The 20,373-nt window shown below is 38.9% G+C and overlaps 2 protein-coding genes across 10 annotated transcripts in view; one reads left to right on the top strand and one right to left on the bottom strand.

The window, feature by feature from the left end:
* Positions 1 to 20,373, bottom strand: part of FAM227B (family with sequence similarity 227 member B) — a 180,548-nt gene that overhangs the window by 57,663 nt on the left and 102,512 nt on the right. The gene's annotated exons all lie outside the window — the stretch shown is intronic.
* Positions 1 to 20,373, top strand: part of FGF7 (fibroblast growth factor 7) — a 107,314-nt gene that overhangs the window by 40,300 nt on the left and 46,641 nt on the right. The window contains exons 1-2 of one of the 4 annotated variants that reach the window (XM_048865603.2): positions 6,331 to 6,740; positions 7,305 to 7,895. In XM_048865603.2, coding sequence (XP_048721560.1) covers positions 7,610 to 7,895 — 286 coding nt within the window. In that variant the 5' untranslated portion in view covers positions 6,331 to 6,740; positions 7,305 to 7,609. Of the gene's footprint in view, positions 1 to 6,330; positions 6,741 to 7,304; positions 7,896 to 20,373 lie in introns of those variants that run through there. The other 3 variants (XM_048865602.2, XM_075133121.1, XM_075133122.1) reach the window with 3 other exon arrangements.

Raw genomic sequence — 20,373 nt, forward strand, 5'->3', positions numbered from 1 at the left:
GCTTTGTTAAGTGCTGTGTTCAAAGTAAAATTGGAATATAGAAGTCTGGTCAGGTAAACTCTGTATGCTTCCCAAACCTGGTGGAAATAAACCAGCTGCTATATAATGAGACTAAATTGTGGTCTTCTGTGGAGTATAGAATATTACTTTCAGCCTTCTAGTCTCTCTGCCTTCTCCAAAAGCCTTATGCTACAATACATGGCTGTTATAATCTTAAATTTTTGATAGTCCTACTCAGTGTGCCTACTGTCACAAGGGAATGGACTCTCCAATGACGATTGCCAGTACTGGTAATGACGTTACTAATAGCAATGGAGAGCTTTTGTAACCCTCGGTACTATGCAGGCTTTACTCAGAGGAGGAAAACCATCCATCTCCAAAAACACTAATCCCTAGGATTCCACTCTTTCATGTCAGTCTGTCCTTCAAAAAAAGTCAGCTTCTTGGTGACCCTGCCTCCTGTCCAACTAAGTCTGCATGTGTCTCCCTCAGAAGCCTATTTGGGGATGAATTAAGATATTTCCTCCAAGGTCCTTAATCTCCCCCAAATAAACTGAAGAAAAACAAATTACTGCAGATAACTTATAAACATAAAAACAGAATACACACAAGATAAATTATTTGCTATTAAGTATTCAGATATCTACTAGTAGTATACCCATTTCCAGTTTTCCTGAAAGCTTACATCCATCCCATATGACCAAAATCTGGATGTTTACAGCAGCCAACAAATAGAGATGGTGGAGGCTTTTGAGTTTAGCTTTGCAAAATATTTATGATGAAAAATTTATAGTAAAATTTTTGCAGTACAAAATTGTACCCAACATTCCCACACCTATAAAAATTTGCAATTTCAACAACCGATGCAAGCTACCAAAAGGAAACAACTTCTCTCAACAATCAGGCAGGGGAAGTCTGGAAGGAGCCATCCCTTATGTCTATGTATTTTTAATCCACTCAACTCCATACCATCTAGGCTGAAAATTAAAATAGGAACAATTCCATGCAGAAGTGGCGTGTTCTCCATCTCTCTATTGTTTATAGAGGGTTCCTTTTGCTTTATCTCAAGAGATGCTGCCGGATGTTCTGTAGCTGTCATTATCGAGGAAAGGATAAAGAGCAAATAGCAGATTTTTCATTGCATCTTAAATCCTGATTTGTGATAACAGGGAGTTATGCAGCTGAGGGCTTAATACTGAGAATGCCCAGTTTCTGCACCCTTAGAATTTAACCCTGGTCTCCATCAGCCACAGAATCCTAACGAATTTCAGCTGTTGCCACAGAAACTGTGCTGATCTCCAAGGTAGACAGGTTCCATCCCATTGCAGACTCTGAAGATTTGTAACAGCAATCCAGAAGCTGATCAGAAACAGGATAGGAAGCCAGCAGAGTGCAGAGAACCAATTTGTTGTGCTCTCACTAGTTAATGTTTCCTAGTAGGCAGGCCACTGCGCATTGGATCAATGGAAATGTCTATATTGCCTTCATAGTCAAACCACATGGAACATATTGTAGGAGTCCATCCTGGAGATGAAGAAGGTATGGGTCATTATGGCTAACTGTGCATCTGAAAGAAGAAGGTGCATTCTCCTAGCTAGCAGAAGATGGAAAAGGTCTATTTGGCTGCTACTACTATTTGGGTGTCTACTGTTTGATACAGAGACCTTTATTCAACCTTCATAACTGGCAAACATAACAGTTGCCTTTGATTTCTAAAATTTTCATTGTTGCAACTTCCCACCTACTCACACTAAAGGAATTGGCATCTAGGTTGCTGTAAGGGGAGAAGGCTTACAGAAGTATTATGGGGGTGGTTTTAAAAAAAACGTTGAGTACATACAAGCAATATTTTTCTCTTTCTGTAACTTTTAGTGCTGTCAAGTTATCACAATGTGCCGATGTATTTCTTCAAATAAAAGCCTGTCAGAGAAAGGATCATAAAATTTGTGCAGTTTTAGGAGAAATCTGCACCATGTAAAACCTTGCTCGAGATCAGATTTGCAAAGTTCTGGGCATATTTCCTTGATAAGGTGGAAGTGCTAGCCAGTGCAATAAGACGTTCTTTCATGAAAATAGAGTAGGCCTATTTGGGGGAAGCACTGGTTATATCCGACTGCCAGCCCAGCTAAATCCTGGTAAAGAGGCCCTCTCTGTGGCTATATGGGATATAAATACCTCCCCCATTGCCAGTCAGCAGAAAAGGTATTGTGGTGACCTTGTCCTGACATGGCCTTAACTGTTTTCTGCACATCACTAAACTTTTCCCCTTCTCCCCACCTGCTGCAGGGAAGCCCTTAAAGTGGCAACACCCCTTTTTTCCAGCTAGACAAATACCCACCCGTTATAAAGGTTGCAGTGGGCATAGTCATGAAAATAGAGCAGGCCAGTTTTGGGGAGGCATTGGTTAATACATGGCTTGTACCGAAAGTGGGTTGCATTTTTCCAGGAAATTCAGATTTGTGAAGGAAGGCCTGATTTGCTCAAGCAGGTTAAAATGGTGTCCTTTCATCAGGCAACATACAGTTGGGCTTGCTTTTTGGTAAGGGCTAAAATTTCATTGTATATTTATAATGTATTTATTTAAAGCTGCAGCTTCGTTTTGAAAGGTTGTTATTTGCGGGCAAAGCAAGGAGGAAAGGAGGAGGATGTGGGCACCAGCCATATTAAAATAACTTGTTCACTGGTTACACTTACAGCTGGTGCCTTATTTAAATTGCTTTTTAATTATTGTAACTATAAAGCTTCATAACACACTGCTGTATCAAATGATTTATTTTACGGAGCTGAGAAAGATACACGCAGAAAGCTTGTGGCTGGAGCATGAGTATCTACAGCTTTCTGGAAATGAAACCTCAGGTGTGCTATGGGTTTATATAAAACTAAATGCCAGAGAAAGCACAAATAAATTAAAAATCCCCAAAAGCAAAAAAGCCGGTTTTAAATGCGGCAAGTTGTTTTTGTCCAGCAAAGACATAACATTTTTTTTAAATTCCACATGCATTCTACTCTGAGAAGTAAAACACAGATAAGATTTTATCCCTGATTACTTGAATGCCACATATTTTTTCATTGTATCAGTCTGAGTTCAGATCTAGGAATGGATCGGAGACTGTATTGGTATAAATGGCTGGTGAGTTCTTTTTAGCAATGGACGAGGGATCAGTGGACATGGTGATTTATCAGATTTGTCGGGAGCTTTTGATATTATTAACCCATAGGTATTGTTGACTTACCCAGTGAATCTTGGGGGAGTTGGGGAAGCAGTGGATTCATTCTTCGTTTATAAGATTTCCCAGACAGTACTGTTCATTTTCTCCAACAGCCCTCACATGGAGTCCTACAGGATTTTGTAATGCTCCTGTTTAATATTAAACCGACAGGGTAGATTGTGAGATGCTTTGGACTGAGATTTCATCAAAATTGCCAGTAGAACTCAGCTCTACATCTTCTTTTCACTGAATTCAGACTTCCACTGTCTAATAGAGAAGGGGATCCGGAGGTAGACAAACTGGTTACACATTAGCCTGGATAAGGCTTATTGGCAAGGGGAAACTTCTAAAGGACTTGGAGGAAGCACTATTTGCATCATTTTCCAGGGTTCACCATTGCAATGTGCTATAGTATAGGGCTATTCTTGCAATCTACCTAGACATTCCATATCAAGCAGAACTTGCCCCCTTCCTAGGGCAAGCTGGCATGACAAATGCTACCTGTGCTGAAGTCTCTGTATTGGTTTCCTTTCACTTCTGGATTGCAACTTCAGATGTCAATGGAGATTTTAAAAGACTAGAATGGTTATTCAGGAAGTTATCTGAACTTTTCACCCTAGCATGGCAGTAAAGATGGCTGATTGGCTCTTGCTTTTGGTCCCTAAATTAGAAAGCTCCATTACGGATAGCAGGGCTCCCTCATCTGAGGGCTCCATCTTTGGAATTCAGTCTTCTTTGTAACTTCTCAGGGCCCAGGATTAGAGATTATCGTGGCACATCACAAGGCCAATGGGCCATATCCTTAGCAGGTGTAAATCAGCACAGCTCCATTGACTTCAATGGAAGTATGTCAGCGTACACTAGCTGAAGACCTGGCCCCATTTTATTGAGTGCTTTGTTGACTGATTTTATGATGTTCCTACTCTTACTTTTGAAAATGTATTTACTATATTTATTCACTGTAGGAGGTGCCTCGTTGCCACTACAATAGAGACTATAGAAATTAGAACAATCAACACATAATAAAGGAGCAGCTTCCCTGCCCCTGGTTCCCCCGCCCCAAATTTTCAGATAGCAAATGAGCCATTTGGAAGGAACTTATTAGAACGCTATTACTGCAACTAGGACAAAAAAATGTAATCCCTACATGCTGGGGATGGCACTAGCCAGGCCTTTTGAAAGGTGAAATGTACGAAAAGCCACTTCTTAAAGTGTCTAGTGGAGGCATTATGTTCCGGGCACTGTAGACCAGGACAGGTGCATGCCACTGGGTCTCTCCTGAAGGCATCAAAACATGAGGTTGGCCATTTGGGGACAGCGTATGGTAGGGTGAATTGGAATTATGATCATCTAAGCTTCAGGGACCTTTCCTGAATCTGGGCTGTGGGTGTAAAAGAGAATTTCAAACCCACCATGATTCTGAATGGGTTTCACACATTAGTAGGGACGAACTAGTCAGAAATCTTGGGTGACTGAAGGTATTTTGTACCTTTTTTACTTCGTCCCTCAATGCACCAAAATAAGCAGTTATGTATAATCCATAAACGAAGTTGCTGCATGATTATTAAATAATTGTTCAAAACTATAGGGAGTCAATTTGTCACTCCGTTTCATGTTTGGTCCTCTCTCTTGCTGTCCCTTCTGTGCTGGAGTCTCTGGTGCAGATCTGATGTTCCTACATGGGTATCCTTTGCCTCCTCATGTTAAAAATGCATACTTGTAACAATTACGAAAATAATCTCTTAAAAGAATGAGAAAATATCTAATTTTCCTTCATGACTATGGCAGTATTTGTATGTAAATCATTGTTCTTTCAGGTAACAATGATAATAAAATAGAATTCCTGGGGTCCTACTCTCCCTCTGCAGGATTTGAGTAAATCTCATTGACATCAAGTGAACACAGAGAGAGTAGCAAATGGGGAGTGCTCCAAGGGAGCTCTGAAAGGAGATGTTGAAGTATCTGAACTTTGAGAAGGGAAATTACTCAGATCCTCTGAGCTGGTGTGTGGGTTGGGAGGATGGGAGAGCAGGTGGGATGAAACAGGGTCCCCTGGTGACACACATCTGTGAGTGATAAACACTGGAACACTCCAATCTAAGTCCTGAATCATTAAACCCTCCTCACCACGAGGTGGCACACATGTATCCTTAATGTTCCTAATGGCTATTAACTAGCTCAACCGTTCTTTTCAAATCAAGTTAAAGAATACACTAAATTATTCTCCACCTCTCCTGGGAAAGGTTTTGGATTAGGGTAAGCATGACTATGTTACAATTACAATACTATTTTCAGAGACCTACAGATACAAGTAATTTTCTCTTTACGACAGTGCATTACAAGATTTCCCCATTCCTGTTTGCTAAAATGTGACAGAGATGTCTCTGTAAGATAAGAATAGAATTCATATTAAATAAGATAAAAAGGCACTGCTGTACTCAGTGAAATCCAAAGTTTTAATATGTTTTTATAATAGCTGGATTTCACCAAAATCACGACAAGATTTTAAGGATGACATGGAGCAGAGTTTGGGCAGTAGACTGATGACAAAAGTTGGAAATAAATATGTAGAAACAGCATGATAATACGTAGCTGTTTATTTGCCGCCCCAAAACTTAAGCCAACAGATCATCCATCTAACAGTGTGCTAATATGGATAACATCTGTACTACTGAAACTTTTAATTCTCATGCTGCAATTTCTAGGAAGTATTCATTGGGGAAATGGGGAATATCATTCCTCATTATATTTTTCTTGGGATGCTGAAAAAGGTCTAGACTGAACGCAACGTTTAGAACATACCTCGTGTTTGTCCATAACAGCCATTTAAATAAGAACCCTCTGGATTTTGTATGCAATTGTTCCTCATTTACTAGTCTACAAAACAAAAGCAGTCCATAATAGGCACCATGCCTACCACCCACACTGCATAATGCACCTGGGTATTTCAGATATCTAAAGGAAGGATAGTAAGCAAAGTATGTACCCATCAATCTGTGTAAAAGATTTGGAGGAGAAATGAGGTGTGTGTTTTTGTTCCTAAGGAAAATGGAATACTGAACTAAATCAAAGAACAGAAATGCTTTAACTGACATGAAAAGTAATTTTATTCAGTGATCACAGAAATCTGTTTCTGGAAAGTAGGTACATACTTGGAGATTTAAAGCATAAACTACGTTTATAGCTCCCTCTGATGACCATTGGACACTACACAACATAAGTCTTCTTTTATTTTTGTGCATACATTCAACTGACAGCTGACTGGTTAAATTCTAATTGCTTCCAAGTGAGGTCAGCAAAGGTATTTATCGAAAAGGACTGAACAACAGGCTCAACACACACACGCACGCGCACGCACAAGCGCATACACACACCACTGCTCTTGCGTGTTGATTTATGGAAACAATTATAATTCTGCTGAAGTCTTTCTGAGCTGAGAAAGTTTGTAGCTACAGTAGAGCGTCTCATGTTGCAAAAGGCAGACAACAGAAATGGAATACTTGTGTATCCAGCTGTTATCAACAGGAACAAGTAAGTTACCGGTCCTTTAAACGAATGCTCTGGGCGTTCTAACCACTAATGACTTTCTCTTTTCTTGATTGATGTATGTTAGAAGTAAGCTTCTTGACATTTTCTTAAAAAAAAAAAAAATCTACAAGTAACTGTATGTATAAAAATACAGTCCCACAAATATCTGGGTCTGTCCTGATATTCAAACTAGAGAAGTGCAGGCAGCCCTTTAGGAAGAATGTGGCTAACTATAAAGGTATAGGCACAAAGTAACCAAATGTAAGAGATGCAACAGCATTTTACTGCGGCTGAGTTTTGGAGCTTAGCTGAATCAATAACTTATTTGAAAGACTTATTACTGAGCTACACAAGGAATTGTACACAGTTCAAATGTGTGCTGCTGTCAAGAGCCTGTTGTAAGATATATCTTGTATGTGTGCTTGTGTATGTTTTTTTTAAAGAAGTTAAGTCACTGTATAAAGCTAGGAGATATTTTGCTATGCTACAGTACTCATGCAGCATATATTGTAGTTGCACACATGTAACAATTGACCATAAAATTTATCCATGACACTTTTCTCATAGATCTTTTACTTTCAGTGCAAGCAGCAAATTCAAGTAGTACAGAAGGTCATGACAGCCAAGGTTATTATAACCGGTTTCTTTAAAGGATATCCTGACTGAAAAGATATTTAAGGAGATATCCTGTTTCAACATCAGTAACTATTAAGGAATAAGGATCAGAATTCTGGAAGAGGAAGCAATCTCAATTAAATCAATCTACAACTCGCTGTAAAGACAGAAGGCAGGTCAATGACCTAGGAGCAACGATCTACTTGAGTTTTAATTTTCATTATGTTGTTCATGAACACCCAGAACACCGCACTATAATGCACAAATGGATACTGACATGGATCCTGCCGACTTTGCTCTACAGATCATATTTTTACATTATCTTTCTAGTGGGCACTATATCTTTAGCTTGCAATGACATGACTCCAGAGCAAATGGCTACAAATGTGAACTGTTCCAGCCCTGAGCGACATACCAGAAGTTATGATTATATGGAAGGGGGGGATGTAAGAGTGAGAAGACTTTTCTGTCGAACTCAATGGTATATGAGGATTGATAAACGAGGCAAAATAAAAGGGACACGAGAAGCAAACAACAACTATAGTAAGTAATGTCTCTGCTTTTGAAATTTGTACTGAAAGATTTTAAAATTTATGAATTGTTGGTTTTTTATCCCTTCATTTATGATGCTTTCACAATAATTTTGTATAGCGCAGTAACCATTCTATCAGACATGTTTTCCAATTGATCATACAGCAGGACATTTGGTATTGATTTTGAAATGCGTCACTTTAAATAATACGTTACCAGTATGTTGTAGAGCTAATGTATTAGTTACAGCTGGTAACTATTAGCAAACAGAGAGCCTATTTTAACAAGTGAATTAAGGCTGTACATCTGAAAATATATAACCGCAAACTCTATGCTCATAAAGTACTTATGAAACATTAAACCACATTTATGTAGGACACAAACTACCTACAAGCTCAGTATGTGTGACTGAACAATTAAAATATATTCAATATTAGAAAATGCAATGGAAAGAAATATGAAAATTGCCTTGCAAAACCATTTGGACAATTTGCCAGGCTAGAATAAAATCTAATATTGCTTCTACAGCTCATTATTACTTGGATAATGAAAAAATACTCTCCTCTCTCACTTCCAAAAAGATCACTCACCCAGAGAGGGTGGACATGTAAAATTATACTAAATATACTTTTAGCATGAACTAAGGGGAGTTGGATAATAATCCTGATCCACCTATATCAATATTTAAAATGATTTTCATATACCACTATTTTAAGATGTTATGTTTGCATGCGCTGATTTTACCAATTTTACAATTTGTGTGTGGTATTGTAAATTTAGGCAAATACCACATCTACTTCAAGAATATTGGTGCATAATTTTTTTAAGACAGAAGAGAAATACAGAGAATTATACACTGTAGCACTTAAAATGAGAATAAGTACAAAATTATTATTGCTTTAAAGTGTCAGAGGTATATATTGTTCTAGTGAACAGTGTTTATTAAACAACAAATCTCTGTCCTGTGATGGTTTTAAATGTTATTCTATTATTTGCCATATAAATTAGGGAGCATTATAACAGCAAAAAAAGAAAAATCAAAGTGTGAGAGATAGTAATATGATTAGTTATTTTTCAGTTGAAAATTTACTCCCCCCCCAAACAAATTCTTATTCTTTTCAAGTACTGTGCTGCATCATATTTACTTCATGATTATAACTAGGATTGGCCATCTCACATAACTCAAAGGGTTTTCTTTGCAAATTTTACTGTTTCTTTTAAAATTTGTTTTTATATTAGTCTCCTTTTTTCCCTACAATCTATTCCATCATACATAACCATATGGCTTGGAAAATGTAAAACATCAGTTTATTGGCTATGGGCCAAATCCAGCAATTTTTTTAGTTGGTTCTTACGCAGGCAACCTCTCATTGACTTCCAGTGGGACATTGCCAGAGTAAAGACCGCAGGACTATATCTACAAGGGAAATCCTGGCCCCCTAACTTCAATCAGGCCAGGATTTCATCCTAAATGTTCCTACATAAAAACAGTCTTCTGATTTTTTTTGCAACACTAATGCATACTACAATCATATTTTATCTGTTTATTACTTGTATACTGTCTCTCTAGATGGGTTTATATGATCACATGTTCCCAAATAATTATGCAAATTTGCTTTTTATTATACTATTCTCTTTAACCAATGTGTTGGTTTGTAATTTAACATTATTTCAAATTCAAGTAAAGGCTCTTAATCTGTGAGTCCATGTTTTTGCTACATATTAATGATTTTAATAAGTGTTTATTTTAGGATTTAATTACTACTATCTAGGTTTTTAGTAAAATGTAGCATATTTGACTCAAAGTTCAGGTTTTTTTGCAACACAAAATCCTCAATACTTTATCTACTAAATCAGGTATGAGATAAGGAAGTGTCTCTGCCACATGTAAGGTAGAGAAAGGCGGGAGGTCTCCCAGCATATTAAATTTAACATGCTTGCTATACTTCATCTACTGCACATACTAGGAAATAACTATTTTAGTGCTTTTGTTGGATAAGCTGAATAGAAAAAACAATACACATATAGAGGGCATGGGAGAAATCAATTTAGCAATGATAACAGGCTAGTATTTTCAGAGGACCTCCTGTGTGTGTATTATCAAATCAAAATATAAATCAGAACAAACTCACTTTATTTCCTCTTGATTTAATTCAGATTAATACAGTTTTGGGGGGGGGGGGGGAGAGAACATACCCTCAGTGCAAATGAACATGAAAGAAATCTCTTTCTGAAGATGTGTTTGTGGCCATATACTAAACACATTTCCAGTCTGTGTTCAGATAAGAAAAAGATTGGACTAATTTTCTTTCCCCCAGACAAATGTTGTTTTCACAGCAGTAAACTCAAACAGCTCTTATTTTTATCTAACTTGTCTGTAAAATTATATCTATTACTGAAATGGACAAATCTGCATGTGTAAACTTCACTCATCTCTGTTAGGTGACTCACTAGTTTGCAATGCTCAGTGCTGGAAGTGGTAAACCAGACTATTCATTTTCTCTGCATGGATGATACCCCAAAAGAGTCACATCAGAGTCAACCAGCTTCTGTGGCTGTCAGGGATTCAGTTGCTGCTCTGAGAAATGTCTTCATATTCTATACTGCCAGCCCCACCGTATAATCTTAGAACAATGCAAAGATATTTAGAGGATTCTCTATATTTGAGAGAGGAAACCCCAACTTTCTCCCATAAGAAATGGAAATGCTGATGTAAAAAAACACTGTGGTTTCCTGTATCCTGAATGTAGGAGAGAATCTAAGCTCGATCCTGTCATGAAGCCACAGATGTAGAAGAGGAACCTAACACCCGTCTATCTGCTGGTTCACTATCAGAAGCATGCAATAAACTCAGATTCAAGTAGAGAAATCTCATTGTAAATATTTAAGTGTTAATGTATTGTAAGTGTTAATGAAAGATGCCAGATTGAGTTTTGCAGACAGAAATCACCACTTTATCCATACACCATATATTGTACATGGACAATAGGCAAAGCTTCCTTACAACTAGAAATCTTTCAAAGATGACATAACACCATCATGTTGCATAGGCAACTTGAGAAGGACGAAATACATGATGGTTCTCATATTAATCAAGATTATGGATCTGAGGTACCAAGAATACAAATCAATGATTGTGAGGAGTCAATAAGTAATACAAGAACAGAGTCAAATCTAATACGTACATTATTTGCAATTATTTGCACATCAAACTTCTCCTAACATACAGGATGCAGTCAGAATAATGTGGCCCTATGAAAATCATAGCAAACATAGAAGACAGAACACATTCATCAAGCAGACTCTGATGTAAAATTGTATTTGTTGCTTGTTGTTACATGATAACGTATTGAAGCAAATCCTTAATATTAATCTCCAATTCATTTCTCATAATTCAAAGTTAATTTGTTACAAATACTTATTGCAACAATTTAGTCAGCATGTTTGAGTAAAAAAAAAAATAGCATCCTCCCCCCCTCCCCCCCCAAAATCTAACCTAATCTTCATGTCTTCTGTGCTAGCAAAGCAAATTGCTGAATTCTGGGCCAGATCAATGATGACCCCCTTAGGCATAAGAAGAATTTTTATTGCACACACACACTTCAGTAAGGAGAACTTCAAATAAATCTTTAAAAATGATTAGCTATTGAAATATTGTGAATCATTAGGGGTTTTTTTCCCCCCGTATAACAAGATCTTCTGTATCAAACATCTCTATATCTCCTGGCAGACACCCATCTCTTGGCCATACAGCTGAAAACTACAGAGTAAATTTGGTCAATCATATAAGATAGTATATCCCACCTCTAGGCAAAGGAAATCATTCCGCATCTGACAGAAATAACCCCACTCTTCAGGCTCAAAGTTGAAGTGCAGAGTAAGAGCCAAGAGCCTCTCACTAGAACACTAAAATAATCATCAAGAGACAGATGTGAGGCAGAAGTCTCAGCCCTTCAGAATATTTAATTTCAGTTTTGCTTTCAACACCTATTTACTGTACCTTGCTTCTCCTAGTAAACAGTCAAACATTTTTCTCAGTTAATTTCAGAGACAAACTGGCACATGAAATCCAGACCGAGGAGGTATTTCTGTCTCAGTAATAGAATGAGACCAAGCAAGTGGAGCAGAGAGGTGAGGGATAGCTCTCTCTTAGCGATCAATTGCTACCTTTTGAAATAATTTAGCTTCCCCTTCTTACTGCTTGATCGTCCCATCATTTCAGTTCTAATTATGGAAGTCTTGCAGATTTATTAGTTTTGTGCAAAATGGAAGTCAAAAACAGAGCTTATTTTGAATCAGTCTAAAAGGATTTACAATTAGGACTGGATGATGCTCTAGGAATTTACATGCTCTGTTAGTCTTGAAGTTTCATTGTAAGGACAAATGGCTTCTTAATTATTTCAAAAGCCTCCCCAGAATCTTGAATCATAACTGTTTTAAAAAAGTGAGAGAGTTTTTAAATGTGAATTTCCAGTATCAAGCCACCTCTCAAACCAGGAAGTACCTTCTCCACCACCCCCATTCTGTTTTGGATGAGGACAAAATTCCTACAAGAAATGAGCTCTTAATGAGATCTTAGCACAAAATGGCAGAAATGTCACACAAAAACTTGGCCTTGTGAGACTTCTACTGTTTTGGACAAAATCTTATAAGAACATTACCCAAGATTCAGCATCATTAATCAAACCTAAATTCTAGCCCATATACAACCTGAAACCTAACCTAGTTCAACTCGTAGTCTAGCCCAACTCTAAACCCTGCCACATTGAAAATTAACAAATTTAATCTAGAAGTGGACCAAACTGCTACATACTGTATACCCACACACACAAAAAGCCAACATGATTTCATTGTTAACACAACTGCCCTGCACCTTTAAGCAGCGGTGTGGTGTTTGGCTGGCTGGCTGAATGCAGAGAACAGTGCTTTATGGCTGGGGGGAGGAGGGAGGAGATGAAAACTGCTGAAAAGGGTCAGCATGGTCACTGACTCATCCCCTAGGAATGCAGGCTTTAAAAGGGGCAGCTCTGCACTGGAAGCCTCAGGTTTACACAGAGCAGGCTGAAGCAGGACTCAACCTCCCTCCCCTTTAGATGGTAAAATACCAGGTTTGGTCAAGACTTGCTGTGGGCATTACACTATCTGCCCCTTTTTTAGGGGGGCTGGGAAGGAATTTTTCCCTTACCATCATACTGGCTTGGGTACAGTTGGGTTTTTTGTTTTTTTTTGGTCTTCCTGATAGCAGGCTCAGGAAGGGCTCTACTCATGCATGGCATGAAGGGTGGTAGGCTATATGTCGCAACTCATTATTTAAGTGTAAGGCAGAGGTCCAGTGCAGGTTCTCCATAGGAAAAAGTGTACCGTGACCAAATAAATGGCTTGGAAAAGGATTTAAAAAGACATATTCACTAAAGGAACGAATGGGGGGTGTTTGAGGAGTCCTATGATTGGTATGGTAAGGAGCCAACCCCCCATTTTTATAGCCCACTTTAACCTTCCTACAAGGGTTGGTGGACAGTAAGGTTTCAGCAATGGATTTGCTGGAGGGACCTGGATGGAAAAAAAGAGGGGGAGCTGGTAAAAAGCCCCCATGTAATTACAGAACAAACATGGGGTTATCTGCACTATATACTTTTATCTGACGGGTAGTCATAGAATCATAGAATATCAGGGTTGGAAGGGACCTCAGGAGGTCATCTAGTCCAACCCCCTGCTCAAAGCAGGACCAATCCCCAACTAAATCATCCCAGCCAGGGCTTTGTCAAGCCTGACCTTAAAAACTTCTAAGGAAGGAGATTCTACCACCTCCCTAGGTAACGCATTCCAGTGTTTCACCACCCTCCTAGTGAAAAAGTTTTTCCTAATATCCAACCTAAACCTCCCCCACTGCAACTTGAGACCATTACTCCTTGTCCTGTCATCTTCTACCACTGAGAATAGTCTAGAACCATCCTCTTTGGAACCACCTCTCAGGTAGTTGAAAGCAGCTATCAAATCCCCCCTCATTCTTCTCCTCTGCAGACTAAACAATCCCAGTTCCCTCAGCCTCTCCTCATAAGTCATGTGTTCCAGACCTCCAATCATTTTTGTTGCCCTTCGCTGGACTCTCTCCAATTTTTCCACATCCTTCTTGTAGTGTGGGGCCCAAAACTGGACACAGTACTCCAGATGAGGCCTCACCAATGTCGAATAGAGGGGAACGATCACGTCCCTCGATCTGCTCGCTATGCCCCTACTTATACATCCCAAAATGCCATTGGCCTTCTTGGCAACAAGGGCACACTGTTGACTCATATCCAGCTTCTCGTCCACTGTCACCCCTAGGTCCTTTTCCGCAGAACTGCTGCCTAGCCATTCGGTCCCTAGTCTGTAGCGGTGCATTGGATTCTTCCATCCTAAGTGCAGGACCCTGCACTTATCCTTGTTGAACCTCATCAGATTTCTTTTGGCCCAATCCTTCAATTTGTCTAGGTCCCTCTATATCCTATCCCTACCTGCCACCGTATCTACCGCTCCTCCTAGTTTAGTATCATCCGCAAATTTGCTGAGAGTGCAATCCACATCATCCTCCAGATCATTTATGAAGATATTGAACAAAACCGGCCCCAGGACCGACCCTTGGGGCACTCCACTTGATACCGGCTGCCAACTAGACATGGAACCATTGATCACTACCCGTTGAGCCCGACAATCTAGCCAACTTTCTACCCACCTTATAGTGCATTCATCCAGCCCATACTTCTTTAACTTGCTGACAAGAATACTGTGGGAGACCGTGTCAAAAGCTTTGCTAAAGTCAAGAAACAATACATCCACTGCTTTCCATTCATCCACAGAACCAGTAATCTCATCATAGAAAGTGATTAGATTAGTCAGGCATGACCTTCCCTTGGTGAATCCATGCTGACTGTTCCTGATCACTTTCCTCTCGTGTAAGTGCTTCAGGATTGATTCCCAGACATCTAATAATAAAGTTGAGGCCTGATTAAACCCATGTCAAATGTCTCCTGTCCTTCTTTCGCTACAGCCAGACAATAGAATAAAATGATATGAACTGGATGTGGTAGGCGATGCCAAGAATGGAAACTCAGGTTTAAATGGTTCCTGCAAATCTGATACAAAAAAGATACACAAAGCTGAACCATCTTGTAATATCGCCTGCTGATCTGTAGATATATCCTAAATTTAGTATACAAAAGGCATAGATTATAATCCGAAGTATAAGAATAGAATGACTGTATCTAAGGAAACAACAACCAGAAAACACCATGATTGCCAGGTAATTTTATCCTTAATCTAGATCAGATTTTGAACTACCTGTTCTCACTGGCAAATGCTTAGTCACATAAGAAGTCATATTGAGCCAAACTGCTCACTATTTTGAGTAAGAGGTTAAGAGTTTGGCCCTCCATCATATTCTGTCTCACCTCAAAACATCCTTGAAAGTGGAGGAGATTGTATCTGCTCCACTTGGGAGAGTTTACAATCTCTCTTATTGAAGAACTCCAGAACCAGTCTACCTATAAAAAATTAAAAATTTAACTTGAAGTGATTCTAAAAATGTACAAATTGTTGTTTCTCCTTTAAATCAATGGGTAAAGTACTTCCTTGCATAAGGAAGTGGAAGCATCTTTGAATTAAATGTTATTATTGCTAATGTGGATAAAAAATATTTATTTTTACATGGTTTTTTAAAAGGATAAATTACTTTGCCTCCTCTCAACCTAGCCTTATTTGTCAATGTTTACAATCTGTTTAATTATCTTGGTTCAACATCTCACATTACCGCACTGGGCTCACCTTTTCTAGGAAAAATACATGGAATTAAATGACATTTCTCCATTTTGTGAGGACATGTGATGTTGTGGCACTGGATTGGGTCTCAGGAGGCCTAACATCTATTCCAGTTTTTGCAACTTACTTATTCAGTGACCTTGGGCAAGTCATTTTATTTCTGTTTCGCCATCCGTAAAATGGGGTTTAAAGAGCTTTGACATTATGGATGAAAAGCCCTATAAAAGCAGATAATAAAAGTAGTATTGTTCTAATAAGTGTTATATGTAGTAAATACCTTTTACTAAAATGTTGAATCAGGAGCTGGAAATAGCTTAATGAAACCTAATTTACTCTCTGGACAGAGGAGTGTACAGTTTCAATTGGTATCTCAATGCAGTAAGTATTTTTCCAATTGCTATACAGAAATTACAGTACTTTGGTAGTCAGTTTGATTCCTGATATAGTCTTTGTTGAAAGGCATGGGATCTCCTTGTTTGCCACTTCAAACTAGCTGTGTTGTTTGAATTGTTGAAAGTAACATTTTTAGATTTGTAGGGTCTTTGAGTACTCAGTAAATTGGACTGTGTGATTTTTTTTTTTAAACCTTGGAGTTCTGTAATATCCCAGACATCTGTAAGTATGTACTCATACTGCTCCATGCTTCAAGATGTATCACATAATAATATACTGTGGGACATTTTACTCATCACTGCAGAATTAATTTGGGCAAGTCAAGAACATTACTTTCCTAGGATGGCACATTGCTTTCTTGCATAATTGACCATCTAGGACTATATTTGGGAGCTGAACTTCAGTTGTCCATATTAACCATTGACTTTATTGTTCATTTTTATATGAGCTGGTGGAAGTATCATATGAACTGACTAGGGTACAGCAAGTTAGAAAAAAATTAAACAAATGTTAACAGTGAAACTTTGAGTTTCATGACAGGTTTCAGAGTAACAGCCGTGTTAGTCTGTATTCGCAAAAAGAAAAGGAGTAGCTCACGAAAGCTTATGCTCAAATAAATTGGTTAGTCTCTAAGGTGCCACAAGAACTCCTTTTCTTTTTGAGTTTCATACGGCAAGAGCACAATAGAGGTTAACAATTATAACTGCTGTATTGTCAGACTAAAAGTTTCATAACACATTACATCATTTGTATGCATGGAAAAAGTTTTGTGTAACAATTGGTGTTGAAAAGCTGGAAATGGATTTTCACAGATGTGGCTGACAACTGCATGCATAATATACAGAGGCAATAAAAATACTGATGCTATCAATATGCCTTATTGACATGTTATGCATTTTGCTTGTGAAACAAAGGACAAGGTGAAGTTGAATTTATAACGGGATTTGTTCACATAACTCCCATGTACTGCTTACTAAATTAACCTAATATTCATAGGACTTATCAACAGAACACTCAGGTATTCTAAACATAACCATCTAGCTGCTCAGCTAGTGTATGTTTGCCTATCCTCATTAATGTCAACGGAGCTTTGCCAATTTACCCCATCTGAAGAGCTGGACCTTTTTATCTTGGGAAATAATATTTTAAATTATTGTCATTAAATTATAGTAGAGAATAACATGGTATTAGCAAGTATTTGCTAATACAATTTTCAGTATGTTATATTTAGTTTACAGATCAGCATTATAATACAGACATTTGACACAGTATCTCAGCTTCTCACTTTTTCTTGTGGATATTTCTATAAATTATGATTTTGTGTCTGTGTAACCATAGCTTGCATTTCAACTGGCTATAATGGGAGCTGTAATTCAATGATAGTACCCACTGGTGCAGTCCACCTGTGGTAGAAATAGCAGCAACTGTAGTATAAACTGTGCTCCTGTAGGCTAAATAGGGCTAGCCAAAAGACAGGTAAAATGATTGAGTTCTGTCTACATGACAGCTTCCAAGGATGCTACCACTGGCAGTGAAATATGGCTCCCATTTTTACCAATGTAGGTAAGGTTATAGGATTAGATTTAATTTGTTGTAACTAGCATTTGCTTTGGGAATGGGAAGCAGGAAAGCATCTGGGTTTTCACTTGACCTTCTAAGCTTAATTTAATGTTTGTAAGCATAAGCAATTTTTAACTGGATTTAGTAGCTCTGCTATGATTCTCAGAGAATATGGGGATGGTTAAGTAGGCATAATCTTATATTGGGAATTTGACACTTAAGGCTAAAACAATAGGCTGGCATGACAATATGATCCAGACATTTAGTTTAACAAAATACATGCTACACCTCTACCCCGATATAACGTGGTCTGACATAATGTGAATTCAGAGATAATGCCGTAAAGCAGCGCCCTGGGAGGTGGGGCTGTGCCTTCCAGCGGATCAGCACATCAGCGTGTCTGGCTCCCACACGCTGCTCTGAGTGGCGTGTTAAGGGTGCCGGGCTGGGGCCATGGGGGGGGAAGGGGAACAGGGGTCGATTCAGATGTGCAGGGGCAGCATGGCGGGGCTCAGCCAAGCTGCGGTGACCTGGGGCGTGGCTCATGTCTGGAAGTTCATGCCCCAGCCCGGGGGCCTACAGCCAAAGAGCAGGTCCGTGCTGCAGCCCCGGCTCTGGCTCCGCGCCTCCCATGCCCTGGCCAGGGGGTGCTGCACGCTCCACTGAGCTGGGCAGTTTTGCCACCACTGCCTCCGCCGCTTCGCTCAGCTCCTGCCTCCCTCCCACACCCCGGCCAGTGGGTGCTGCGCGTTCTGCCAGGCTGGGTGGTTTTGCTGCCGCTTCCCTCAGCTCCTGCCTCCCTCCTGCGCCCCCACCCGAGACCCTCTGCCCCTACTAACAAAAATGATTTAGTTCGCAAGTTTACAAACATTTTTATCCTAAAAGAAATAAAAATATATCTTTCCTAGTAAAATTTCAAAGCACATTATTTCTTTGTACACTCTAATCCCTCTACCCCCAATATAACGCAGTTCCACCTATAACACGGTAAGGTTTTTTGGCTCCCGAGGACCGTGTTAAATCAGGGTAGAGGTGTATATGGTTTTTTTTTTAAGCAGAATATCATCTAAAGGAAATCAGAGTCAGGGTGTTAATAACTCAATGTGTAACCATAAGTGTAAACAAGGATTGTGCCCCCTTTCATAACGCTTGTAACCAAAAGAATATCTGCTTCAGAGGCAGCAACAATCACCAACTATCCTACCATCATCAGTTTAATCCAAACTCAGTAAATTTGGGTAAACAGACTAATTAAGTTTTTGGATAACAAAAAATCCCCTACGTTGCTACATGAGCTTTTAAATATTTTTTCATAGAAGAATTTGTAATAAATATTCCTCACTTTACTTCCATTTCTTCCACGTCTAGCTTGCTTTAAAATGTTTTAATAGACACAGGGAGGTGCTGTAGACTTTGAAAAGAAGCTGATCAAACTGTGTCTGTCTTTGTATTCTTGATACATTGGAACTGCATGCAAGACACATTTATAAATTATAAGGCAATGTTCTCAAAAACTACAACTAATGGGAATTGAGTTTGCACTAGTAATCTAGCAATTTTGGAATAGTGAATTGATTCCAATTTTTAAAATTTGACATTTACATATTTAAGTGGCTGTGTACAGTACTGTTGTGTGTAAATCAATAGTATTACCACTAAAAGAAAAGGAGTACTTGTGGCACCTTAGAGACTAACCAATTTATTTGAGCTCAAATAAATTGGTTAGTCTCTAAGGTGCCACAAGTACTCCTTTTCTTTTTGCGAATACAGACTAACACGGCTGTTCCTCTGAAACCAGTATTACCACTGATTACTGGGAATCTGTTATCTATGCAATTTATTATCTAGGATTGAAATCCTAGGAACAAATTTTCAAATGTTGCACCTGCCAAATTTACAGATGCATCTCTAGTGCTTGTAAAGCCTACAGCTGCTCATGGGAAAAATAGGATCATTGAGCCCTAAATTGCCTCCTTGTGTTCACAGTTATAAATGATGAATGGGCAAATGTGGAACTTTATGTGCATATCAGTTGTGTAAAAGAATCAGCACTATCTTTGAAAATGTATCCCTAAGTATTGTGTTACAATAATCTTTAAAACTGGTATAATACTTATGAGATTGTGTGTCTTTCCTTCGCATGGTTGACAAACTCAGAGGTAATATCTGACATATTAGGTTAAATATTTCTCTGTTTTACATTGGCATCTGACAGAATAAGCCAATACACAGGCTTTTTAGCTGATCCACAAGGTGATAAGATGGCGGGCCAAAAAAAAAAAAAAAGAAAAGAAAAAAAGAAAAAAAAAAGAAAAAAAAAAAGGCGATACTGGCTTAAGAGGAGGGCAGGATAGCCAAAAGGAGGCATTAATTCAGTTCCTCCCTACTGCAGCTTCTGCCATAAAGACCTGGTGGAAACAAAAGCCGCACCCTCTGACAGGAGCTCTGAAGGAGGGTGAAAGCGAAAACTGAACCCCATAGAGTGAACATGATACTGACAGTACTGACTTGTCACTTCTGCTAGCCAAGTTACTCCAATCCCACGCTTGCTTCCTCCCATCACAGTTGCTTGCACTAGTCACAGAACAACCCAGCAATTGACACACAGCACACTAGACGATATACAGAGAAAAAAGAAAACACAGCTACAGCTCACTTCATTGGATGCATTCATCGGATGAAGTGAGCTGTAGCTCACGAAAGCTTATGCTCAAATAAATTGGTTAGTCTCTAAAGGTGCCAC

Source organism: Caretta caretta, chromosome 10 (assembly GCF_965140235.1).
Source record: "Caretta caretta isolate rCarCar2 chromosome 10, rCarCar1.hap1, whole genome shotgun sequence".
Classification (NCBI taxonomy): domain Eukaryota; kingdom Metazoa; phylum Chordata; order Testudines; family Cheloniidae; genus Caretta; species Caretta caretta.